A 26631-nucleotide genomic window follows, 5' to 3' on the forward strand; every position below is an offset into this window, starting at 1 on the left:
AGACATTCCAGCTTTTGTTTGGAATAGAGTGTTGATCAGGTTAAGCATCCTTGGAGAGACTGTGCAAAGAGAATGGAAGCAGGGAGGAGCAGAGCGCCGGGAGATTATTAGCCTCTGCAGAAATAATAGGGAAAGAGCTTTTCTTATCTAAAATACCAATTTTTTTTAAAAAGTGGGGGAAGAAATGCCTATTGTATAAAAGGAGCCAGGTGCTGCTCTTTAGGATAAACCAGTCAAGGATCTGTTTTCCAGTGTTGGTAAGAGAAGGCACAGAGCATTTGTATTTACCTGAGGCTCTAACATGAACATCCTCCTCTTGTGGCTGGTGCTGAGAACGGGCTCCCCCAACTTCCAGGATTTTGGGTCCAGTAACAATGGAGTGAGTAGGGCTGGAGCCTACAGGAAGCAAGTTAAGCAGTCCCTGTGGTGAGACTATGGAGGATTTAATACATTTGGGATGTTCTCATCATGTTCTGTGTGCTGGATATTGCAAATGCTGGAGTATCCGCAGGACAGAACGTGGGGAAGAGCTGTCAGAGTGCTTTGGTGGAGAGGAGGAGGCAATGAGCAAAAGCAGTGGAGGTGTAAAAGGGAACATCAATAAAGCAAGCCATAATACGACTTTAAAAAATTTATTAGAATTTTCCAGTGCTGGAATGGTGTTATATATCAGGGTGGCATGTCAGTGTGACATGCAGAGAGTGACAGCAGCGAGGGCACTGTGGGATCTTCACTGTTGCCCTAAGGCTCCGAGCTGGCCCCTGGCCAAAAGCCTCTGACTCGAGGTGATGCTTCAATAGTTGCATCTAGAAAATGCTTTACAAGATGCAGTCTCTTTATCTGAGCCACCTTCATCTGTCCAGGTAATCAAAACACCCCCACAAAACGATGGCATCGGTCAGTGGCTGAGTGCATGAGTTTATAGCCACAGAATCAGAATATCCTGAGCTGGGAGGGACCCACAAGGATCAAAGTCCAACCCCTGGCCCTGCACAGACACCCCAAGAACCCCACCCTGGGCATCCCTGGCAGCGCTGCCCAAACGCTCCTGGAGCTCTGGCAGCCTCGGGGCCGTGCCCATTCCCTGGGGAGCCTGGGCAGTGCCCAGCAGCCTCTGGGGGAACAACCTTTCCCTGAGATCCAACCTAAACCCCTTCTGAGCTCACAGAACTCCCTGCAATCCCTTGTGTCGGCAGCAGCTCAGCGCTGGCTTGGCTTGGGGGGACACCTCCAAATCAGCCAGCAGAGCAGGCAGAATTGGCCTTTACTTCTTTTCAGTAGACGAGATCTGGAATCAGAATGATTTGGGTTAGAAAGGACCTTTAAGGGATCATCTAGACCAAATCCCCAGATGAACAGGGACATCATCTACTGGGCCAGGTTGCATCCAGCATGATGGGGACGCTTGCTCAGGGAAGCAGTGGGAAAATGCCTTTGTTCCGAGGAGCCGCCGTGTGTCGGAGGTGAATCCATGCGCATCTGGGCCAGCTTTGGTGGCTGCAGCTCTTCTCCCAGGGCATGAGGGATTAGTCTGGAGAAGTGACATAAGAAGATTAAGTAGGAAGCTTGTGACAGTTAGCAAGTGAGGCTGCCTGGTAGACTTGGGTTGACACAATGATTATTAATATGTTGTAAAGATGTTTTGGGGATTCCACCATATTTGTGTGGTTGCCAGCAAAACGTTGACAGTTGCATTGTGGTTAATAAATTCATTTAGATTTATAAGCATTGTTTACAGAACCTGTTCGCCTGCTGAAACTCTAACAGCATCTGTTCCTTCGTACTAATTAACTGCTAATTACGAATGAGCTTTGTGTGTTTGTCAGTATAACTGGCTCATGCATTTTGTAAGGAACATTAACAAATTGATTTACATAGTGGCAAAGCAATCAAAAGAGTAAACTGAACAGCACGCAGTTAAAGCCCTTTAGCCTAATATTTTGAACAAAGCAAACTTTGGGCATTCTGAATGTTTTCATCGTTCTTTTGCTCCCATTTAATTGTGTGGTAATTGTGTGTGAATCTGGATCGGGGGTGTTGGCCCAGCATCCCTTGTTTCCTGTCTTATTTTGTGTGGGTTTGTGTTTTGTTGTTTTATTTTAAAGCCTTGGCGCTTCAGTGTATAACATGTGAGGAGGTATTTTCCCAGAATATAGCTAACAATGGCAAAGTAAAAACAATAAATGGCATGAAAAAGGAATATTGCTTTGGGGGGGGGAAACAGGGGGTGTTTGAAGCATTGGTGCTCTGACTATAACTGGTTTGGATATTTGAAATATGTGCTATGGAAGTCCTTACTCTTTGGTTTAAATACTGTTTTCTCTAATCCTGCTTTTATTCCAAAAATCCTGTGACTGCAGTAATTATCAGCACATCTTTAGAGCAGTCTTAGCAGCCAGGCCAGATGTTGGTACTTAAATATTTTGAATTTAAAGGGAATAATAGGCACAGGTTGCCCAGAGAAGCTGTGGCTGCCCCATCCCTGGAAGTGTTCCAAGGCCAGGTTGGACGGGGCTTGGAGCAACCTGGGCTAGTGGAAGGTGTCCCTGCCCATGGCAGGAAGGTGGAATTGTATGGTCTTTAAGGTCCTTTCCAACCCAAACCACTCGAGTATTCTATAATTAAAGTGCAATTCTTACAAATGAAATCTCAGTTTCTTTTGTATGAGTTAAAACAGGGAGAAAAATCGTATAACTGAGCGTTTTGTTTATTGTAAAGGATCCTTCACGTTGTGATGAGTGTCATGATCAGATGACCCGGATGCATTTCACTTACAGATGTCCTAAAGCTGTAAAGCTTGAAATGAACTTTGTAACTGCTCCTAGGGAGAAGACAAAAGCAATGTGAACACACAGTTGGGGGTTTAGTTTTCCTGAGCAGAAACTATTCCAGTGAGGAGCAGACAGAGTGGTTTATACAGACTAAAACCTGCCAGGAGAACTCAATTGCTTTTTTGATAGAATTTCCAACTAAGTGCATGAAGCAAACGTAACAGATGTAAAGTATTTTGATACAGCCCCGCTCTGTCTTAATTGAGAGTTTATCCAAATGTGTTTGGCTAAAAACTGCCGTGTGGATTGGATCTGGTCTGTGGGGGTGTAAACAAGCCCTAAAGCCAGAGCGTGGTCTGAGCTGGCTGGAAGGGGACTGAGCTTTGTTCAGCTCTGGGGACAGTGCCACGTGTCTGCTTGAAACGTGTACCTTCATCCTTGTGTGAAAGAACCAGAAAAAACAAGGGCAGTGTGGGAGAATGAACTGGAATGGGACTAAAACCCACCCACTCCAACTTCTGCTGCTTTAACCCAAATTTGGATGGCCTTTCGCTTTTATGTGCTTCTGGTACCTCACCAAGACACTTCTCCAGCGACCCCCAGGGACAGGCTCCTGTGCCTGGAATCAATGCCAGGATCTGACATGAGGCCTCCAACACGTCATGGCTGCCCCTGGATCTCTGGAAGTGTCCAAGGCCAGGTTGGACAGGGCTTGGAGCAACCTGGGCTAGTGGAAGATGTCCCTGCCCATGGCAGGGGGTGGGACTGGATGAGCTTTAAGTTCCCTTCTAATCCAGACCACTCTGGGATTCTGTGATTTCAGGATTAATACTGTAGGAGAAAGCTGCTGGGCTCTGGGGGCTGTCAGACCACAGAATGTTCTCTCTCAGGAAAAATAAGAGCTTAGTGATTTTGGCTTTCTTTGAAGAAGAGGGGCTGGATTTCCTCTTAAAAAAGGGGGGAGGCTGTTGAGCAGTGAGATTCTGTAGGAAGGTCTGAGCACTGAGTCCATTTCTTTCCCCTTTATAACTAATCTGAGTCTTTGTCACAAAAGAAAAATACCAAGACGTACCATTTGCGAAAGGGTTTATAGTACAGTATATCACCCTATTATGAATGACAGTGTTTAAATGGTTGGGTAGAGAACTGCAGAACTGCTACAAATCAAGGAGCTAGATTAACATCTAATGCTCTCTTCTCTGTGAATATTTCGGGGGGGAATTAAGAAATCTTCAAGTGCAGGAGGTATTGGAAAGAAAAATCAATTGAAATTACCTAAGTGGTTGAATTGCTTAGGAATTCTGGTGTCTGAAGTGAGCAATGCATTGCTACGGAGGAGAATTGAAGAGCAGGGATTGTTTAAGGTGGCAGGTATCATCACTTTAGGAATCAGAATTGTACAGGCTGTTTCATGGCCAAATTAAAAACAAAGCAACTTTTTCAATGGGGGGAGAGATGCACTGGAAGTCCTTGACTAAGAGCTGAGCTCTGAGCAAACTGGGTGAAAACTCTTGTTTAGGATGCAAACTGAGTAAGCACAGGGATACGTATGGCTGGTGTGCTTCACGTTAAGTAATACCCGAGTCTGATTCTGCAAATCTGGAATTACATGTGTATATTGACTTTTTGTGTGAGCTACATCTCCTGAACAATAACAGATTTTCAGGTTTGCAGAGCTGTGTCAGGCAGGTGGGCTGCACAACCCCTTCCTGCTGTGGAGAGAGTGCTGAAGTGTGCCCAGCATTCTGAGAATTGGCATTTTGTGTTCGTTTAAGCTCATGCAAGGCAAGGAGCTACTTGGGAACGTTTTCTCAATTTGCCCTTTGCACAGCAAACGTTGCTGCGAGTTGGGAGTTCGAGGCAATACCGTGTTTGTAGCTGAGAAATAGCAGGTGCATGATCAGTGTTGTTGGTGCTTTAATCTTGCAGAATGGTGATTGCTCTAAGTAGTTCCCATACAGATTAAGTCACACTTAGTTCCAATTAAGTGACACTTGTTAATGTTGGTGTGGTGTTTTGATGCAGGAGGTTTCTTGTGTGTTTATGCAGCACAAGGAATCCAAGCTCCCTGTTTCTGCAGTAGGTGAAGGCAGACAAAAGCAAGGGGCTTTGAAGGTAAGAGAAGAGGGGAAAGAATTGCCAGTGTGATGGAAAAGAGAACTGGAGGGGCAGAGCTCTGATGCAGAGTTGTGCTGCTACAATAAGACAGGTGAGAAACAAAATCTGTTTTAAGTAGGTAAGAGGAAGGAGGGCAAATACTGAGCAAAGACTCTGAAGGAGATGGAAAGTGAGAATGAAAACCAGGTGATAATAACATCAGGAATCTTGACAACCTCTCAGAAAATGGCCCAGCAGTCCCCAGAGGTGTTGGTTCTGGAGGTGCTGCTGTCTCCAAGCAGGAAGCACCATGATTGATTCCTGGCTGGAAGCAACTCTTGGGTGCCTCTGGAGCTCCTTGTCAGTGCCTGGAGCTCTGGGTCTATAGAGCTCAGGAACACCACTGGAGCTGATGCATGAATGCTGTCAGATTTCTGAGCTTCCCACTGCTGGAGGCAAGGTATCAGTGTTGGTCCAGAGTAGGTCTGGGGGTCTTAAAATGTTTGCCTGAAATGCGATGGAAATTGAAGCCACGGAGAGTAAAGAAAGAGGAAATTAGGAGAGGCAACATCTCTCTACATGGAGCGTGGAAGACCTGCATGGGCTGGAGATGACTTCAGGGCAAATCAGCTCCCAGACACACTTAGAGAAGGGGTTTGGTGAGAAACCTCATTCTGAACTCACAGCACGGACTGGAACTTCTAAAATCAGGTTTGGTTTAAGGTTTGCTCTTTTGCCAAAAATGCTCTTTTTGCATAGGTGATTTCTCCTCCAGCCTCTCTGAACGGTGCTGCTGTCCTGGTCCCAAGGAGCTCTGGAGTGGCATCAGCAGTGATGGTACAGGAGTTCCTCTCTTGTGAACACAACAGTGTTCAGGTGCTCGGTTGGCTTCCCTTGGCTCTTGTTCTCTCCTTTCCCCACTCCAGCATGGAGACAGGTGGCTGAGGCTTGGAGCAACTTGGTCTAGTGGAAGGTGTTCACAAATTCTGCTGTGTAGTTCTTCTTTTGTTTGCTTTTAGTTGCTCTAGGGTTTGTAGATTTACATGCAGAATTTTAAACGTAAATGGGTTTTTTGGAAGGTCAATGAGCATCTCAGGTTTTTCAAGTCAAACATAGAATCCCAGAATGGTTTGGGCTGGAAGGGACCTTAAAGCTCATCTCATTCCACCCCCTGCTGTGGGCTGAGATGCTTTCCACTAGAAGGATAAATTGCATAAGTTTTTTCACCCTGCCTCTGTGGGGTAGGAACAGAGTGTGCTATGCTGGTACCAAGTGCAGGCAGGCTCCTGCTCCATCCTCCAGCAGAATATTCCAGCTACACTCTGTTCTCTAAGGCAGGGATTTTCAGTCTTGCAGGCACGTATGAAACTGGACAAAACCTGTCAGAACACCCCCTTGGTGTCCCTGCCCCTCCATCAAACTTGGTTGATGTTGAACTTAAAGCTCTAAAAGGCCGGCAAAGTGACTTGAGGTGGTGTCTCTTAGAAACCTGTTGAAAATGCAACCAGAAGCATAATTTTAAAATGCTTTTTGTTGGTGAAGGACTGATAACAATATGAAATGTTTGCTAAAATGAGGAAATGATCAGCTCTTTTAGTAACAGGGGCTTTCTCTCACTGCACCTTTTCCTTGCTGATACCTCCTGTACCTGGACTCTGTTCCTGGAGATGGAGAGACACTGCTGTAAGAAAAACAATCCTCGTGTCAGAAAAATGGGAGCATTCATCTGAGATGAAAGCTTTATTTACATTTCTCTCTGGGTTTATTGTTTGCTTTCACTGGCATCGGGAGGATTTTGGGACTCTTTCTGCTGTCCGTGCACTCAGGTATCTGCCTTCCTTTGTTTGAGTGGGGATAAGCACTTTGCTGTTCTTTTCCTCAGCCTCTGTTTCCACATAACAAGATTTCCATGTAAGTTTGAGAGAGGTGGGGTTTGTTCCTTGTACAACTAGGGTTAAATAAAACTCTAAAATAAAAATAATTAAAGAAATTTTTTGAAAGAGGGGAGTGGGACACCAGCCTACACAGAGCAAATCTCTCTCCTTAGCCCCAAAAATTTGTCTCTGTGTGTGTAACAACCTGACAGGCTTCGGGAGAGTGTTGGGAAGAGTCCTTGCTTGTGGAAGCTCCTGGTCAGAGCTTAGAGGGGCATCCATCCTGCCCTCCTGGCAGGCTCCAAAGAGCATTCCTCCTGCCCTCCTGGCAGGGAGGGGTGGCCTGGTGTGCTGTGCAGAGAGAAGGCACCTCCTGTGTCCTGTGTCAGAGGTTTGGAAGGACAGGAGTAGGAAATGGAAGTGGCTGGTTACACCTGCTTTCTGTTTCCTTTAATTATCTACCCACAGTGTGTCTGGCCCTCATTAATGGGGATTGTGTCTCGTGCTGCCTGGGAAGAGCTGGCCCCATTAAACCAGTTATAATAGCAACAAATTAATGCTCCTCTGCCCTTTTTCCTGGGCTGGCTAAAGGATAATACATCAGCGCAAACTACTTGGACATACCACAATTTAAATATTTTAGCGATGCCTTTCTGTACGTATCTGACCAATTTTCTCCCAACTTCTTGGCTGTGTTGGTTTTTTAACGCTGCTGCCCAAGAAACGTGGCTTTCCTGGTTGTTTAGATTTGAGGTTGGTTCCCTTTCAGCTGAAAGGGATCCCAGCAGTGGTGGCTCCAAGTAAAAATGACTTTGTTCTCTGCTATGTTAAATTGGCTGGTTAATTCTGGTGTTATTTACCCTGTAATTCATTAGTTTTACTCTACCATTGGCAGCTGACAGGCTGTAATTTCATGCCTTGCAATAAAAGATGTCTCATAATCTGCTTCATTTAGCAGCAAGAGAATTTAATGAAATTAACTGCAGTCCTAATTATGCCAGTGAATACTAAAGACTGCTATCAAGTTTCCTCAGAAAAGGACAAGGTCCACCTTATGAAGGATTTAGAATATAATTTCCTGGGAAAAGTTGCAAATGTCTCCTTCTATTGGCCAACAAGGGCCAATTACAAGTGCTGATACGACTTTAATGAACTAGTTTGTTCTGAGGATATCTCTCAAGGAATAATAATTTTTTATTTTCGAGCAAGTTTTTAGAGGTTTCTCTCCTTAGAACAGCTGATCTCTGAGAATTTGGTGTTCTGCTTCTGTTTTGAAGCCTTTCCCCGTGTCTTTTGTGGTGCCTTACGCTGAGGGTTAGGAAGTGAGGAGGAAGCAGCTCAGGTGTGGGGTGAGGAGAGTGGGATTTGGAGATGCTAACCTGGAGGACATCAGGGAATTTGTCCTCACGTGCTGTAATTCATAGCTCAGTTACACAGACACCACGGTTTTCTGGAATGAGAAAACGCAGGAAGGAACACAATGGCTGGGCTGGTGGGGGCTTGGAGCAGCCTGGTCTAGTGGAAGCTGTCCCTGCCAATGGCTCAGAAGTGGAACAAGATGAACTTCAAGGTCCTTTCCAATCCAGACCATTCTAGGAGTTGTGACATTGCGTGAAAGGAGAAGGATTGATCCCGAGGAGCATCCCAAGGACTGAGGCAGCTCTTTGTGATTTTTTTTTTTCTAGGATTTCTGCTGATCCACCCTTTTTTTTTTTTTTTTCCATTTCATATTCCTGACTCTCCACTGGAAAAAAAAAAAAAAAAAAAAAGAATGAAAAAGTCTTTCTCTATTAGCTGGCAGGGTTTCCTTGCTTCCCATTCCAAAGTATTGGTTGATGTATTTGCCAAATGTGCTCTGCCTGCCTCCTGAGCACCGCCACACTCCGACAACAATGATGGGAAATGTAACCGCCAGTTTATGGCTTAAATGATGTTAAATGTAGTTAATTGGAAAAACTTTTAACTGCAGAGAATTTCCCTGCGAATAGCCTTCATAATAACCATCTCACTATAAAACGCAAAATGCTTTGCTCGCAAGGACAACGGGACTATAAAGGTGAAGTGTATTGATCAAATTACCTGAGATAATAAACTTCGGATGAATAACTCCTCTATTGATGAATGGGACAAGTCTTCCTTTTCTTCCCCCTAATCCTCTTGGTGTGATGGGAAGGCAGTTGAGAGAACAGTGTTGCAGAGTGTGGGGTTGTTTCAAGCGGAGTTTATATTTTTAAGTTAAAGAGCTGCGTGAAATTGTTGATGGAAAACGGCATTGGGTTTTTTTACTGTTTCTTTCTTTTAAGCTGTAATTTGTTGAAAGCACAATCATCTTCCTTTAGATAAAAAGTTATAGGAGTACATAAAAGTGAATATGTATGGGGGAAGAGACTCGAAATAGTCATTATTTGCAGCAAAGCTGGGTGAAGAGGGAGCAGCGAACTCCTCCATACGCGTTGCTGAAGAGGGAGGTCAGAACACAGCTGGATTCGTGCTCCTGTCAAAACAGGGGAGAGTTACAGCCCCAGAGAAGAGGGAGAAGTGTGGTGGAAGGGAGCCTGGAAATAAATGAGATGGTTTTGGTGCTTGGTGCATCCTCATCCCTTTGCTGTAGGGATTTCATGGGTTTGTTACAATTCTGGGACACAAAGGGAAGGTGATGGGTGTGTATCTGCCCTTCCCAGTGTCTTGAGTTTGGGATTTGACCAGAGGTGTCAGCTACCTTGGCAGCTTGAGATAAATAACTCCAAATAAACCTAATGCAGACCTTCTTCTTAATAGTTCAGAATACAAGCAGAAAACTGTGTGGTTTTATTCAAGGTGTATTAAGCACCTGTAATTGCATTTCTTAGGTGAAGGATTAAGTGGTGAGAGCTGAAGGGAATGGTATTGATTTAAAAACTTTATTAATGGAACAGGAGAGTTGGAAGGAGATGATCTTCAAGATCCCTTCCAACCCAAACCATGCTGTGATTTTGGAATATCTTCAGAACTGTTGGTCAGAGCAGGTAGAGACAATACAGGGTGATTCAGACTTGGGTGATTTTGCAGTCTGGTTTGTGCTGCCAAGTAAAAAGGCTGGAAGTTCAAAAGAAGTTCACAGAAGATCACAGGGATCTGATCAGCAAATTTCAGTGGGAAGAACTCAACCATGAAAGCATGGCATAAGCCTTCCAACTTCATGGAAAAGGGGAGCAAGAAAGTCAATATTAATTGGATATGGAATTGGTTGTGGTGAGGGAAGGTATGGAGTTGATATTCAGAACAGCACAGAAGCTCGGGGTGGGTGATGTTATTATTCGTCATGTTACTCAGAAGATAAACAGAGTTGAGTTGGCTGCTGTATGGGGTTGTGGTGTTCAAGAATTTTATTTTCATATTTTGAAAGGCTCCATCAAAGCAGACAGCCTTTAGTTGTAGCTGAACTTGCCTGTGTGCTGCGCTTTAAAATCATGAGACAACAGTTTGAATTGAAGTTGTTAAATTATGGAGTGAAAAAGTCTCTGAAGTTTGTATAACAACAGATTTTTGGCTTCTTTGGGAAGTCTTGGAAGATGGAGCTGAGCAAGGTGGGATGTAGGGAAGGCCCTGGGTGTCAGCAGGACAAACGAGGAAGGGAACCAAATGCAGGAACGTGTTTCAGAAAAGCACTGCCACATGTAAGCATCACAGGAGCGAAGTGAAAACCACTGGACCACATCATTCAAGTCCCAAACCATAAGTATTAGTAAAATAAATCCTCTTTAATAAGGTGCTCACCAACACCAAATAATAAGACTGAATAATAATAATAACAATAACAACAACAACAACAATAATAATAATAAAGGCCAAAATATTATATATTATAATAATCATGTCTCTGCAGTGAAGAGCTTCAATAATGTGTGTTGCCCAGCCTGATTATTTGGCTGCATTGTTCTTACTTCATTTGGTGCATGTAGATTATGGAAAAGTGACCTAAAAGACCATGCACCATGAATGAACCAAAATCTTGTGTTGTTAATACACTTTACAGGGATTTGAAATAGGAACTTAGTGTGAGAAACGGACCCAGAGCTGGGATCCCTCATTCTATGGAGTGGAAGAAATTATTCTTTTAGAAGTTCTGATGGGAAACATCACGTGAGTGTGGTCACCTTGTTGTTTCACATCAATATGGATAATTATGGATATGGACACACACATATAGATGAGACCTCTCTATAAAATATATAAGTAAAGAACATTATCCTGTAGAAAGGGAAGAGCCAGAGCAAAGGGCAGCCAAAGCGAAATGTGGATTTGAGAATATCTGTGGATTCAAAAGGTGGGAGCGAGACAGGTCTGCAGCTTTGGAGAGCGATTAAGAGGAGCCTTCTTTTAATGGGCAGGATTGATTCCGCAGGGATGTTTGAGCCTGTGTCAAGCACAAGGCATGGGAGCAAGAACTGGAGCTGGAGGAGAGGCCAAGCACTGCAGGAACGCGGCTGGAATCTGAACAGTGATAAAACAGACATTTTTATTACGTTCCATGCAAAATTCAGCGTATGTTATTAGCAAGCCTTAGCTTGGCCGAGGGCTTTTAGAGTTCATTGTTTTCATGTCCGTGGCTACCTTCAAACTTCGGGAGAATAACGTTCAGCCGACACCGCTGAGCTGCACCACCAAACTTTTCGCACCCAAAATTAAAGGCTCAGCTGGAAATGTGAAGCAGATCAGAAGCCCGGGGAGGCAGCGAGTTGGCTGTGAAAGGGGGCTTTGATGTCCCTAATGCCCATTGTTTAATGCCGGGGCTTTGCTTTTAAATGCCAATGCACAGCATGGAGGCCTGGCCCTCCCATGGCGCCACACAGGGTGCGCTGGGTGGCAGGGGGGAAAGAAAGGAGGAATCTTCCATCCTGCCAGCGCAAAGTTGACAGGGATATGAGGGCTTTTGGAGATCTTCTTTGAGAATTGTGTGGCAAAGTGTGCAAACCCGAAGCCGGCGTGCTGTGCGTGCGGGTGTGCGAGGGAAAGTTAGCAGTCAGTCAGGTTTTATCTCTTAATGAATAGAGACTGCTGAAGTAAGGGTTAGGTAATTGAGTTTATAATTAATTAGCCATAACCCTCATCAGATAAAGCAGTTGTCGAGATTTTTTTTTATCTCCTTTCTCTCCCCAGGGCCTGCCCTTCTTTGTCCTTGCGCTGACAGCCAGCACTTATCTCAGGCCTTCTCCATCCCGTGCCCGTCAGCCCCTCCTCCCTTGGGCTGGGGTTTGGTGGTCAGCCGGGCCCCGTATTGTCCTGCCAGGATCCCAATCAGGCCGGCTGTCGTGCCGGGATGATGAATTAGCTGGAGGAGTTAACGTGTAGGTGAGCTCCAGATCGGAGTCCCGATAGCTCCCGACCGGCTTCTGTGCGTTCGTCACTCTGCCCGGCGCTGATCCGCCACTGACACTTTGCAACAAAGAGGTTAAAAAGGTGGATTTACTAAAAGAAACGGGGCATTTCTCCAGAAAGTTGGGATGCTGACAAAGGACCCTTAATTTCTTCTGCGGTGCAATTCACCTCGACAATACCGGGAAAATAAATTAGATTTTGCTCTGTTTGCTTTTGGTGGCCTTATCTCCCTTATGTTGTGGGTTGAACTGGTTTGCTTGCAGGAGGGGAGAAACTTTAGCCACGTATCTTGAAAGCATCAGGATTGTAAAAGGTGTCGAGGAGGATGAAGGGGACTCGGATGTCAAATTTATCCTCCACCAAAGGCGCATCCTTTTACGGATGCATCAGGGGAGAGGAGCTTTCTTGCTGTGTTTACAGTAGGCTCATGGCACTGAGCTGGGTTTGTAGACAGGTGTACCTGCTGGAGGAGAACAAGGTTCAGGAGCAAGCCTGTGTGTTTTCCCTTCATCTGGAGGTTTTGAATTGGAGATGAAGACTCCCGTGTCTCGCAGTATCATCTCCAGGCTTCGGACAAGCACCGCTTCTCCTTAATGTGAGTGTCAGCATGAGGAAATGTAACTCAAGTCTCTGGGTACAAGAAAGGCTTGTTTCTTTTTGAAAGTACATAAAGCATTATTCCTCTGTGGTGTCTTTAACAAACTGGTAAAGTTTTCCTCTTTCTTTGGCATTTCAGCAGCAATATGTATTTTTAGTTCGGCTTAAATTCTTTTAGGATTCATGCTTCCATGGGCACACCTACCTCTTTCTAGGATCTTCCTGAAAGTTAAATTAGTAACATAGGAGTTAAACTCCGTTTCCGATGGCACAGTGTAACTGCAGAAGAGACATTGCTGATGGCAGAAGGAGCCTGTTCCATTTTGGAATAGCAGCTTTTGGTTGTCCTAGTGGGTCATAGAGCCCAGCAGCTGCTGTGCTTTGATGCTTGTGCTTGTGGTGTGTGAAGCCCCTCACTTGTGCAGGATGTGCACCTCGTCCAAATTCTCGTGTGCCTCACTGCTCATTGAAAGGTAGGGTGGAGGAAGTGACTCTGTGACACGTTTGAGGCAAGAGAAATTCCAATTAGAGATGCAGAAACATATTTTATTTCCCACCAGGTTCAAATATTGGAGCAAATATCTAAAGGGGCTGTGAAATCTCCACCTTTGCAGGTGGCTCCAAGGGAACATGGAGCTCCTCGGAGTTTAGGCTTTGCATCTTGCCACTGGAGGCGAATCAGAGGGAGCAAAGAGCCTTCTCATGCCCAAAAGAGACACTTAGTTGTGTGCTTTGTAAGTGAGAGAAACCAAGCATGAACACAGTGGAAGGAAAGAACATAATTATCATCCCTGATGTAAGAACCGCGCCAAAATGTTTTCCAGGTTGAGGATTTATATGGCAAATGAGCATCAACCTTGGATGGTGTTACCTCATGCAGAAGGGTAACTAAATGCACATTATTTTTAATTCTAGGGAACAGTGGAGGGAAAAAGCTTTTGCTCTGAATTTGCCTCTGAAATGCAAGAGATTGGGCAATTCTATCCCTGAACAGTTTTTTTTGAAGCAAAGCTGGCAGTGTCTTCTGGAAAACGTGTGTGGATTAATAGAATGGATTCAGCTGGGTTGGTCTAGTGTTTACATGTTTGGTTTTATGATAGAAGAAAATTCTTCTCGTTGTTGTCACTGGATTTTTTTTTTTTAATCAATAGTATTTTGCAAACAGAGGTATAAAAACCAATCATTTATATAGAAACAAATATATGTCAATGTAGTTGTAATTTCAAGCTTTTCTTTTGAAAATGCACTTTTTTTTTCTTAATACCCATTTTGCTGTAGGTATTAGAGAAAACTGTATAGTAGATGAACTCAGTTTCAGGCTTTTTAGTTGTTCTTGGTAAAGGAAATGATGTTCTTTGTACCTAAAGGAATGTTGAAATGAGGATTTAGCTGTGATCTTCAAGTGTTCAGATCTTCAGAAGCAAGTGGAGTACGTTATAGGAGAAGTTAAAGAATATCCATATTTAAATCGATACTAAGATTTACTGATGCTAAATAAGGAATTAAGGAGGAGAGAGATAAATAGTATTTTGTAGCCTTTGAAAACTTAGGAAATAGGCTCATAGATCAGGATAAGGTTAGGGAGAGATCCTTCACCATCTGGGCAAAACAGGCTCAACTTGGGGAAAAATTAATGTAATCTTTTACCAAACAAATCAGAGTAGGGTAATGAAAAATAAAATCAAATCTGAAAAACCCCCCATGTTCACTCCACCCCTCCCTTCTTCCCAGGCTCAACTTCACTCATGATTTTCTCTCTCCTCCCTGTAGTAAGGAGGGAGGTGGGGAATGGGGCTGTGGTCAGTTCATCACGCCTCTGCTGCTCCTTCCTTCTCAGGGGAGGATTCCTCACTCTCTTCCCTGCTCCAGTCCCTTTATCCATGGGGTCAGTCCTGCAGGAACTGCTCCAGTGTGGGTCCCTTTATCCATGGGGTCAGTCCTGCAGGAACTGCTCCAGTGTGGGTCCCCTTTATCCATGGGGTCAGTCCTGCAGGAACTGCTCCAGTGTGGGTCCCTTTATCCATGGGGTCAGTCCTGCAGGAACTGCTCCAGTGTGGGTCCCTTTATCCATGGGGTCAGTCCTGCAGGAACTGCTCCAGTGTGGGTCCCTTTATCCATGGGGTCAGTCCTGCAGGAACTGCTCCAGTGTGGGTCCCTTTATCCATGGGGTCAGTCCTGCAGGAACTGCTCCAGTGTGGGTCCCTTTCTCCATGGGGTCAGTCCTGCAGGAACTGCTCCAGTGTGGGTCCCTTTATCCGTGGGGTCAGTCCTGCAGGAACTGCTCCAGTGTGGGTCCCTTTATCCATGGGGTCAGTCCTGCAGGAACTGCCCCAGTGTGGGTCCCTTTATCCATGGGGTCAGTCCTGCAGGAACTGCTCCTGTGTGGGTCCCTTTATCCGTGGGGTCAGTCCTGCAGGAACTGCTCCAGTGTGGGTCCCTTTATCCATGGGGTCAGTCCTGCAGGAACTGCTCCAGTGTGGGTCCCTCTCTCCATGGGGTCAGTCCTGCAGGAACTGCTCCAGTGTGGGTCCCTCTCTCCATGGGGTCAGTCCTGCAGGAACTGCTCCTGTGTGGGCTCCTCTCTCCATGGGGTCAGTCCTGCAGGAACTGCCCCAGTGTGGGTCCCTTTATCCATGGGGTCAGTCCTGCAGGAACTGCTCCAGTGTGGGTCCCTTTATCCGTGGGGTCAGTCCTGCAGGAACTGCTCCAGTGTGGGTCCCCTTTATCCATGGGGTCAGTCCTGCAGGAACTGCCCCAGTGTGGGTCCCTTTATCCATGGGGTCAGTCCTGCAGGAACTGCCCCAGTGTGGGTCCCTTTATCCATGGGGTCAGTCCTGCAGGAACTGCTCCAGTGTGGGTCCCTCTCTCCATGGGGTCAGTCCTGCAGGAACTGCTCCAGTGTGGGTCCCTCTCTCCATGGGGTCAGTCCTGCAGGAACTGCTCCAGTGTGGGTCCCCTTTATCCATGGGGTCAGTCCTGCAGGAACTGCTCCAGTGTGGGTCCCTCTCTCCATGGGGTCAGTCCTGCAGGAACTGCTCCAGTGTGGGTCCCTCTCTCCATGGGGTCAGTCCTGCAGGAACTGCCCCAGTGTGGGTCCCCTTTATCCATGGGGTCAGTCCTGCAGGAACTGCTCCAGTGTGGGTCCCTTTATCCATGGGGTCAGTCCTGCAGTAACTGCTCCAGTGTGGGTCCCTTTATCCATGGGGTCAGTCCTGCAGGAACTGCTCCAGTGTGGGTCCCTTTATCCATGGGGTCAGTCCTGCAGGAACTGCTCCAGTGTGGGTCCCTTTATCCATGGGGTCAGTCCTGCAGGAACTGCTCCAGTGTGGGTCTCTTTATCCATGGGGTCAGTCCTGCAGTAACTGCTCCAGTGTGGGTCCCTTTATCCATGGGGTCAGTCCTGCAGGAACTGCTCCAGTGTGGGTCCCTTTATCCATGGGGTCAGTCCTGCAGGAACTGCTCCAGTGTGGGTCCCTTTATCCATGGGGTCAGTCCTGCAGGAACTGCTCCAGTGTGGGCTCCTCTCTCCATGGGGTCAGTCCTGCAGGAACTGCTCCAGTGTGGGTCCCCTTTATCCATGGGGTCAGTCCTGCAGGAACTGCTCCAGTGTGGGTCCCTCTATCCATGGGGTCAGTCCTGCAGGAACTGCTCCAGTGTGGGTCCCTTTCTCCATGGGGTCAGTCCTGCAGGAACTGCTCCAGTGTGGGTCCCTTTATCCATGGGGTCAGTCCTGCAGGAACTGCTCCAGTGTGGGTCCCTTTATCCATGGGGTCAGTCCTGCAGGAACTGCTCCAGTGTGGGTCCCTTTATCCGTGGGGTCAGTCCTGCAGGAACTGCTCCTGTGTGGGCTCCTCTCTCCATGGGGTCAGTCCTGCAGGAACTGCTCCAGTGTGGGTCCCTTTATCCATGGGGTCAGTCCTGCAGGAACTGCTCCAGTGTGGGTCCCCCTTATCCATGGGGTCAGTCCTGCAGTAACTGCTCCAGTGTGGGTCCGCTTTCCATGGGGTCAGTCCTGCAGGAACTGCTCCTGTGTGGGCTCCTCTCTCCATGGGGTCAGTCCTGCAGGAACTGCTCCAGTGTGGGTCCCTTTATCCATGGGGTCAGTCCTGCAGGAACTGCTCCAGTGTGGGTCCCCTTTATCCATGGGGTCAGTCCTGCAGGAACTGCCCCAGTGTGGATCCCTTTATCCATGGGGTCAGTCCTGCAGGAACTGCCCCAGTGTGGGTCCCTTTATCCATGGGGTCAGTCCTGCAGGAACTGCCCCAGTGTGGGTCCTTTTTTTATCCATGGGGTCAGTCCTGCAGGAACTGCTCCAGTGTGGGCTCCTCTCTCCATAGGGCCACACGTCCTGCCAGGACCCTGCTCCAGCACAAGCTTCCCATGGGGCCAGAGCTTCCTTTGGGCATCTCCCGGCTCTGGTGTGGGATCTTCTGTGGGATTCAGATGGATCTCAGCCCTGCCATGGACCCCCATGGGCCGCAGGGTGCAGCTGCCTCACCATGGGCTCCACCGTGGCTGGTGGAAGCAGAAAACAAGGCTCGAGATGGGTGGTGTAACCTCATTTTCCTGCTGTTTTAATACCGGGATTTTCCTGGGATGTTTTGTATCACTGTTTGAAGTCTGTGAAGATGGAAAGTAGGATAAGATTTCTGAAAGGCTGGGCAAGAGTTATCAATGCAAATAAAGTCAGAATGAAAGAGCTGGACTTGCGTGGTCCTTGTGGGAGACTAAAGACTCCCTTGCATTTAGGAACTTGAGGGCTTTTGAGGCGTTCAGGCTTGCTGAGAAGCAGTTTAAGGGCAGTGATAAGAGAGTAAAACCTTCCCTTTCAGACAGCCTGGATAAATTTGCAGGGTTAATTTCAATCATGACGTATTTGGAAATCTGTTCTGCTTGTAGGAAACAAAGAGATTGGGCTTTTTCCCTGGAAGGTGTCCTGGAAAGCTGCGATTCCCTAAGCTGCACCAGTGCTTTTTCTCCCCAGTCCGGTGATTTCAGAGCAGGGATTGATGGGGCCCCTCTTCCTTAACGAGTTTGCTAAATTGATTTTATCATTGCTTTTTGTCACTTTTCTAGAGCTAACGTGGAAATGACAAAAAAAAAAGGGTCCAACTGACAACACCCGAGCGCGGGGTGTTAAAGTTGGTAGGACCCGGGATCATCAGCAGCCATAATTGACAAATAATACCCCTCATAAATACTGCCAGTCTTTTCAATTAGTTTTCATCTCAAATTCGGGATGCAAAATGATGGCCTGTCAAGTGACAATGGATGACAAAAATTAATAAATTGTCTTCTAAATAGTATGGACACTTAAGAAAAATTGGGCAGCCAATTTAGCACAGCATGAACCGGGGGGAACCTTTTGTACCGTTGCCGTGCCACTAATGTTGTCTGGGTCTTTATTAATGGTGCTTGGCTGCTGCTGACAGTTTTGTTGCTACTGGCAACTTTCTTCATTAAAATTAAAGCCAGTGTCAAATCCCATTAGCCGCACTCTGGGTACCTTGCATTTTTATCTAATATATATATTTTTTTTTTGATTTTTTTTTTTTTTTACTTATTAATTTATTTTTTGTCTTTACAAACATGTTCTTTATCTGTAGAAAGTTGGGAAAGGTGGTCAAAAATTAGCCTTTCATCTTGTCCGTGGCTGATCACTTAATAAATAATGGATTATATTGGGGATTTTTTTGAGGGAGATTGTCTCCAACATTTTACGGCGTGCCTAGTCTACAGCCAAGGAACTGCAGAGAGAAATCCATAAATGAGCTTTATAAATTACCTTTTCTGAACATGGTGTTCTTCTGTGTTGCCTGCAAGCCACTTGGTTCTGGGATACTCTCTCGTAAAACAATTGTAGCCTCTGGAGGAGAGCAGTTTCTGTTCTTGTTGTCTCTCCCTCTAAAATATTAATGAGGTTAAAACTGAGGGATCAACATGTGTGCAAGACCACTCTTAAAAGGAGAATAAAGCGTGCATTTTACATGATTTTGGGAAGGAACGAAGACCTTTGTTTGTGGAAATATCTTTTTGAGTTTCTGCTTTAACAACTTATGGATTGACTCCTTAAGCTGAAGGAGGGCAGGGATGGATGGGATATTGGGCAGGAATTGTTCCCTGGGAGGGTGGGTAGGCCCTGGCACAGGGTGCCCAGAGCAGCTGTGGCTGCCCCTGGATCCCTGGCAGTGTCCCAGGCCAGGCTGGACATTGGGGCTTGGAGCAGCCTGGGATAGTGGGAGGTGTCCCTGCCCGTGGCAAGGGGTGGAATGGGACGAGCTTTAAGCTCCCTTCCAGCCCAAACCATTCCATGATTCTGTAACTCCTTATTAAACAGTCTTAATAATTAGAGAAATAAGTCTTCATAAACAGCACAGGACAACAGCCTTTGCCATATCTGCTGTCACTGCTGAGTATTCTGAAACATTAAAAAGCTGAGTGACCAGTGCATTTAATGACCAGGGCAATCTGTATTCTGCCTTACAGATCACACAGGAAGAGTTTGATCCCAACTTTAAGGCTTTACATAGAAAAATGTGAGGAAATCAGGGAAAAATTTCTTCCAGAAACATCCCTCAGATGTGCTACCAGGAATGCTCAGAGTGGAACGTGCTCTTTCACTCTTGGTGGTTCATCACACTTTGCCCACTGCATTATATCCCAGCTATTTCTAGGAGCAGGTATTTCCAAGAGGATTTAGTCACTGCTACCTTCGTTACAACATCTTGTTAATTGTGCTGCCGTGGGCTTGGGGGCCAGACCTCCCTGGCTGGTGTCACATCACGTCCCTTTGCTGGCACCATTTGGGTACGAGCCAGCGATCCAAAAATGTGTCATCTGCCTCCTGGTTCTCGAGGCTTCTGATTGATGGAAATGCCTCATGAAGTGCAAAATATGGCTCGGGTTTACATCTCCTGGACGGGCTGGGTGTCCCTGTCCATCCTGGGAAGTTGGACCTAGATGGTGTCTAAGGTCCCTTCCGACCCAAAGCATTCTGGGATTCTGCATCTCTCTGACGGGGATTGGACAGAGAGAGGTAGCACCGAGTTTTCTGATGACACCTTAATTTTGCTGTTGTGACCATAGAAATGCCTTTTGATGCAGGAATTGGGATGCTTGGGCTTGTGTCCCAGGAGTAGCACCACGAAACTACAAATAAAGCCAGGCTGAGGGCAGTGCCAGGGAGAGTTCCTTGCAGAAAACCAGGCGTGCCGAATCCCAAACTCCATTTAAACATTCGCTCTGATGGCTGTGTTTGGGAATGGTCTCGTATGGTAAGTGACAAACAATTAACAGTTCAAATGGTCTTTTAAGCTGGTGCACTTTGGCATCAATTTTTGGGCTGTGAAAGATGTGCTGCGTGGCTCAAATCTGGATTTCGGTTCGGCTGAAATGTGGGTTGAGTGACCCTCTCGTTCACAAGAATGGATACTTGACAGAAATGAAATCAACTGGTGATGTCAAATTAGCATCCAGCTAATAAATCCAAGCTGTGCTTTTTAGCCCTTCTGCTAAAGCTTCGTAGTTTTAAAAAAATAAATAAATAAAGGTGTCAGTAGTTAATTGTTGACTGACGCTTAATATCTGTCGAAGCAAATGAGCCATGAAATACTCTACACAGGAAGTATTGTATCTGGAGTGATTTTAACATTAAAACAGTATTACAATTTTTAACTTGCTGACACAATATGCAGAATCCTTTATTTGGAACTTGCCCTGATTAATGCTAAGCTTGGGAAGTGGGGGAGAGGAGGAGTGAGTGCTGTACATAAAGCAAAGCAGGCCTGGACAAAAACAGCCTTTTTTTCTCAGAAGTGCTGGTTTAAGGCACAATGAAGAAATTTTGGGGGTTCTCAGGTTATTACTTCAGGAACCCTACTGATAACCTTGTCAAAAGCATTGATTTATAATTTCTCAGGAAAGTTCTTTCAGATGACTGGCACTGGCAGTGTCTCGTGTTTTGTTAACTGTGATTCCTGTAACAACTACTGTAGCAAGAACGGGTGAGTTCTGGTTCTGACAGCAGTAACTCTGCCTTTTTGCTGTGACAATTTAAGAACATGAGGTGAAAAACCTGTACTTGAAAGCTGTGTTTAAGTCATACCCTTAAATCCCGGGAAATGGCCTTGGATAGATTTTTCCCTGGGTTTCAGGGAGGTGGTGGAGATGTGGAGATGCCTCGGTGTAAAAGAACCTTCAAGTCATCAAATCACAGGATATTCTGAGCTGAAGGGGACCCATGAGGATCATTCAGTCCAAATCCTGGCCCTGCACAGACACCCCAACAAGCTGACGTGGTGTGGGGGGTGGTTTTTGAGCAAAATTTTACACCCTGTAAAAAGTCTTCTCCCAGTGGGACTCAAGTCATGGTGCTTGGCCGAGACCAGAAGGTTTTCAAGTGAATTAGCTGCACATTTTTACATATCCCCAGCTGTAGCTAAAATGATTTTGTTTTCAGATGGTAAAGTACAGATTGATTCATTAAGGAGAAAGAGCAGACAGTCATGCATGTTCTGAAAAAGGGGTCTTTAAAAAGATGTGTCTCTGCTGCCCCTAGTAGACAAATCATCATTTTTATAAGCTGATTAACTCCATGACTCCTCACATACTAAGTAGCAAAGGGATGTGGTCGTAGCTGTCTCTTTATGCAGTTGTCCTGTGTGTCTTGGCATGTTCTGCATTTCTGTGTTTCCCTCGTGTTGAAGATGGAATTTGCATTTTTTTGCAGCTCTTTTTAAAGAATGTGAAGCATGATTTTATGAACTCTAGGAAACAGCATCCGGTAGGGAAGGAATTTTTCCTCATTAGGTTCATTATTAGTTTTCTGCTATAATGATGAGAGGACAGTGCCCAACATACAATTAAGTGCATCTCTGAAGGACCGTCATCACCTTCACTGCCGTTCCTCTGAGTGAACTGGACGCCTCAGGAACATAACCAGGGATGCCTATTTCATCTATTTTCCCTTTCTTCTCTTGGTCTTGGGAGAGAGTTGAGGAAAGGGAATGGGGTGTGGGGATGGGAGAGTGCTGGAACATCCTGATAGGCCCTGATCACTCACCCTGGGACAGTGGAAGGTGTCCCTGCGTGTGGCAGGCACAAGATGAGATTTAAGGTCCCTTCCAACCCAAACCATCCTGGGATTCTGTGATCTTGGCAGTGTTGAACCAGTTCAGTGTGTCCTGGCAGGCCCTTCTGTAGTGGGGTCGTTGATGCTGATGGTTCTTGGCCAGAGCACAAGGTGTAAAAGTAGAAAAATGGAGCAATCAGGAAATATTGCTAATTAGAATAATGAAGAAGGTGTCCTCCTACTGCAGAATTTTTTTTAAAAAGGATATTTATTCTCCTACCCCTACAAAACTTTGAGGATCAGAGGTTTAACTGTTCAGCAAAATTTATTTTTCATGGAGGACATTCCTTTTGATTAAAAAAATTGAAAATAAATTTTAAAATCCCATTATGGAGCTGAGTTTCTGAGGTTGGTTGGCAAAGGCCTTTCTGGTCCCAGAATTTCCTGACGTGAAGTGTGAATCCTTTCTGTACAATCACACGGAACACAGTTTAAGGAAAAAAAAGGAACACACACGCACACACTTTTTTTTTTTTTTTTTTTTTTTTTTTTTCCCCTGCCAGCATTCTTGGGTTTGTTATTCAGCCGATGCTGTATTAAATTGGATTTTGTGTCCATCATTATTAAAATGTGAAGTGTGTCGGTCACAAAGCATACATTTCAGGGCAGTTAGCTGAATAATTCTTTTCTTTATTATCCCAAATTACTGCTGAGCTCTGGAGAGGTGAGCAGTTTAGCCAATTATTGCCATTTGAGCTGGATTTGTGGGTGATTAGCTCCTGGTCGAATTCAGTCCTGGCAAGGGCTTTGAAGCCTTTCCTTGTGTGATTTTCACAGCGGTGAGGTAGGAATAGACGAGGCTAATGACAGGAAGGTCGCCTGGGTGAGGTGACCTGTGGGGGGGGGGCCCGGGTTTAGCAAATAGGGCATCCACAATAACAAGTGTGTCACTAACCCCGCCGTGCATAATCGGAGTTTTATAGGATTGTTGGAGATGCTGACAGCTCAATTAAAGTGTAACCCTTTGTACCATATACCCTGGCAGAATGACAGAAATATTACCAACAAAAAAGGGAGGGGACCACAAGGGAACTGGTTAAAGATCCAGGGTTCTTTTTCTTTCCCCCCTTCATCGGAGCCTGCACAGAGCAGGCTGCAGAAAGCATCCATTTGTGAAATAATAGGTTGTCCAGGGGAGGGGTATGGTGCCAAACATGGCTACAAAAAAAAAAAAAGCTGCTCTTAAGTGGTCTTCCTGATGTTTCTATGGAAACACTATAGTGTCAGGAGAGAAAGTTAAAATTGGGTTTTAAGCTTTTCATGGCTTTTCTCCCCTTCCGCTCCCCCCGTCCCCATCCCCGTCCCTACTTTATATAAAATATGATAAAGAGAATTTCAGGGATCAGGGAAGGGAGCGCTCCTGTAAGGAAAAGCGGCTCATCTGCCTAGAAGCGGTAATGCCTGCACGATGATCCCTTGTTTTCCATCACCCACCCAGCCCTCAGTTTGTTTCTCGAGAGAAGTCAGCATTCTGTTGCTTCCTTTTCATGCCTGCCCCTTCAGCCGTTCCCGAACATTCCGGCTCTCGGAGCCTCTCCCAAATTAAGCGCGGCACGCAGCCGTGTTTGCTCGCACCGGATCCGCCGCCCAGCGCTGGTTTTCCTTCGACCAAGGTAATGATTTGCATCGAAGTGCATTTCACTGGTGTCAGGGAAACCACAACTGCCAGTGCCAAGGGGTTAATAAACCAACTACTGGAGATTATTAAGGGCTGGGATTCTTCTTGTCCTGTGTTTTTAGCAGTCCAGAGTAAGCAGAGCAAGTCTTGGAAGGCAACAGAGGCAGAAAGTACTGCAAGGCAGGAGAATAATGTGATTTGCTGGGTGCTGTGTCCTGTTCAGAGAGGTAAACCGGGGTTAGAGTGGAAGATGTGCCAGTCCCTTAAATACCTGATTGCATTTCGTAACACACTGGAACATTCGACTCCACAGGAAGGATGTGTGGTGGCTGTACCTGTAGAGTTTGCAACGTGCTGATGATTTTATAAAGTCTCATTTCAGAAACAGTCATAAAGTAGGGCTAAGGGAAGAGTGCCCCTGTCCCAGAGCTGTCAGCTGAAGGAGAACTCAACAAGAGTTGGAGGAACTTTTGTATTACCTGTGTTGGCAAAATCTAGAGGCTGAAATATTGGAGCAGTCAGTAATCAAGGCCAGGTTGGACGGAGCTGGGAGCAACCTGGGCTAGTGAAAGGTGTCCCTGCCCATGGCAGGGGGTGCAGTGAGATGGTCTTTAAGCTCCCTTCCATCCCAAACCATTCTGGGATTAAAAATAAAGATGCAGTAACAGCAGACACTAAGTTTGTTCTCCCCATCAACTTTGTCCATAGTGCTGCTGTTCCTTGCAGGAATTTGGTGGCTGTCCTTTGTTGGAGGTGGCAATCCTCGTTGCTGGTGCTGTGATGAACCCTAAGAGTTGCTTAATCAGCGTTGGGTTTTTTTTCAGTACATCTCTCAAATTTTCTTTAGTAGCTTGTGTGCAGAGAGCTTGGAAATTAACGAGTTGCAGGTTGATTGTCCTTCAAGTTTAAGCACAGCCATTATCTTTTGCTGCAAGTCAGGTGTTAGATCCTCTCTGTTCTTTGTCTTCAAATGGAAATCGTGGCTGATCAGCCCCAGCATTAGGTAACCATTCATGGAGTAATTACCTGCTGCACAGCCACTGCCTTGTGTTTAGGGAATGTTAGAGGAGAATTGGGTTCAATGCTCTGATTTCATTTTCTCATAAAGGTGCAGAACATAATTTGAATGGTTTCTTCAAGGTGGGAGCATCTTTGTAGCAAAACTCTGCTGCTGCTGTGCCAGTTTTTAAGGGAGGTGGGAGGGGTTTTCCATGTGCACAACTGTAGTGAGAACATCCAGGGGTTTTGGGGTTTTTTTTGCAATGTTGCTGTTAGATACTGAAGTTGGAGAGTGTTTGAGCTTTCCTGTTTTCAGAACACTACAGAGCCACTCCAAGTTCTTGTAGCCTTTTATTTTTTTTATTTTTTTTTGTGGTTCACTTGGTCCTCAGTTGTGCACTGCTACTGTAAGAGATCACAGAATCCCAGAATGGTTTGGGTTGGAAGGGACATTAAAGCTCGTCCCATTCCACCCCTGCCACGGGCAGGGACACCTTCCACGGTCCCAGGCTGCTCCCAGCCCCGATGTCCAGCCTGGCCTTGGGCACTGCCAGGGATCCAGGGGCAGCCCCAGCTGCTCTGGGCACCCTGTGCCAGGGCCTGCCCACCCTCCCAGGGAACAATTCCTTCCCAATATCCCATCTAACCCTGCCCTCTTATAATTTGAATCCACTCCCCCTTGTCCTGTCCCTCCAGAGCCTTGTCCAAAGTCCCTCTCCCTCTTTTGTGTAAGCCCCTTTTAGGTATCAGAAGGGAGAGGGAAGTTTGCTATGGGTTTCCAAGTGTAAAAACTTAAACCAGCTTCATATCTCATTGACCAGGAGACCAGGCAGCATTCCCTTAAATTCCTGGGGAAAAAAAGACTAAAGTCTGGGAAACTGAGAAAACAAGTTCTATTTTTATGGAAGGATTCCCAACCCAGTAGGAATCTTCAAGAGTTTATTCCCTAGAGGCTTTAAAGAGAGAGCAGCCTCATCCAGTGGAAGGTGTCCCTGCCCATGATAGGGGATGAAATGAGATGAGCTTTAAGGTCATTCCAGCCCAAACTATTCTGGGATTCCATGGCTCTCTATGGAGCAGTGATTCAGCGATTACCAAAAGCTTCCTTTGGCACGCAGGTGTTGTTTGGAGGTGAAACAGTCTGAGCTGGTGTCTGCCATGTGCTGGAAGAATGGACTTGAACACTAGAAACCTGTTAGAATTAAATCTTCTGCAAGCAAAAAATATCTCTTAAGGATTAACCTCTTGTTTATTACCAGGTGATACCAGTGCAGAGTTGGCTGGTCATGGAATCCTGGAGGATTCACCAGCGTTTGTTCTCCAAGTTAATAGATTTACAGGAAGTGGGTGTTTTCTTGACCAGAATTTGTATGTAACAATTAATTTGTGATCCTGACTGAGTGGCTGCCTTTGGAGTTGTTTGAGGGACGATGTTTTTCGTGAGTGAGAGCTTTTCTTTTCTGAACAGGATGCACAGGAGCTGTAGGAAATTCCTAGCAGTGCTAGCTGCTAATCATGGCTGTGGGAACTACAGACCTGAGTGGAAAATTAGGAATTTGTGCTGTTAATGATGAAGTGTGAGATTACCTATTTCATTCTGTCAGAACAGCATCAGAGAAACAATATGGGGGTCAGCTAAAAATCAGGGAAGGGGAAGAAACAGAAGCCATGGCAGATCCTTTTCTGACAGAAAACAGAAACCAAAGTGGAATCATGGAATGGTTTGGGTTGGATGGGATCCTAAATTCATCTAGTTCCAACCCCTGCCTTGTAGGTACCTTATTTCCTTTTCCAGAAGGTCCACTCTTGGCTCTGCTGACTTCAAAGACCATGTTTAAGGCTTCTCACCTGCCAGTATCTTCAATGCAGCATTAAGCAACTTCAGGAGGTCACTTTTTAAAATGCCAATAATTTGCTATTTAAACCCTGAAATACTTCTGCAGAACAAATTGATCATTGTTTCGCCAATGAGTTGTTATTTCAGCAGGCAGGCTTTGGAGCTCACAGAAGGCACCCAGAGCAGCTGGTTGCTGTGTATTCAGATGAACTGGGTGTATGACATGCCCTGGTGCCTTGACCAGTGCTGGGTGTGTTGTTTTTTTTCCACCTTAGCTCCAATCAATCCGAGGCTGGCGGCTTTTCATTAGCTGCTCTTGCTCCCACGGTAATGTTGGGATTGCAGAGCCT

At 45.9% G+C, this 26631-nt stretch overlaps 2 protein-coding genes across 19 annotated transcripts in view; one reads left to right on the forward strand and one right to left on the reverse strand.

The window, feature by feature from the left end:
* The window catches only part of LOC116446882, a 781927-nt gene that overhangs the window by 291006 nt on the left and 464290 nt on the right, over positions 1-26631 (reverse strand). The window lies entirely within an intron of this gene.
* The window catches only part of AGAP1 (ArfGAP with GTPase domain, ankyrin repeat and PH domain 1), a 315634-nt gene that overhangs the window by 159610 nt on the left and 129393 nt on the right, over positions 1-26631 (forward strand). Inside the window, exon 10 of one of the 18 annotated variants that reach the window (XM_032115311.1) lies at positions 11882-12310. The exons of the other annotated variants lie outside the window; for them this stretch is intronic. Within the exon in view, the coding sequence (XP_031971202.1) occupies positions 11882-12073 (192 nt within the window). The 3' untranslated portion in view covers positions 12074-12310. Of the gene's footprint in view, positions 1-11881; positions 12311-26631 lie in introns of those variants that run through there. 18 annotated transcript variants of the gene reach the window in all.

Source organism: Corvus moneduloides, chromosome 7, assembly GCF_009650955.1.
Source record: "Corvus moneduloides isolate bCorMon1 chromosome 7, bCorMon1.pri, whole genome shotgun sequence".
Taxonomy (NCBI): Eukaryota; Metazoa; Chordata; class Aves; order Passeriformes; family Corvidae; genus Corvus; species Corvus moneduloides.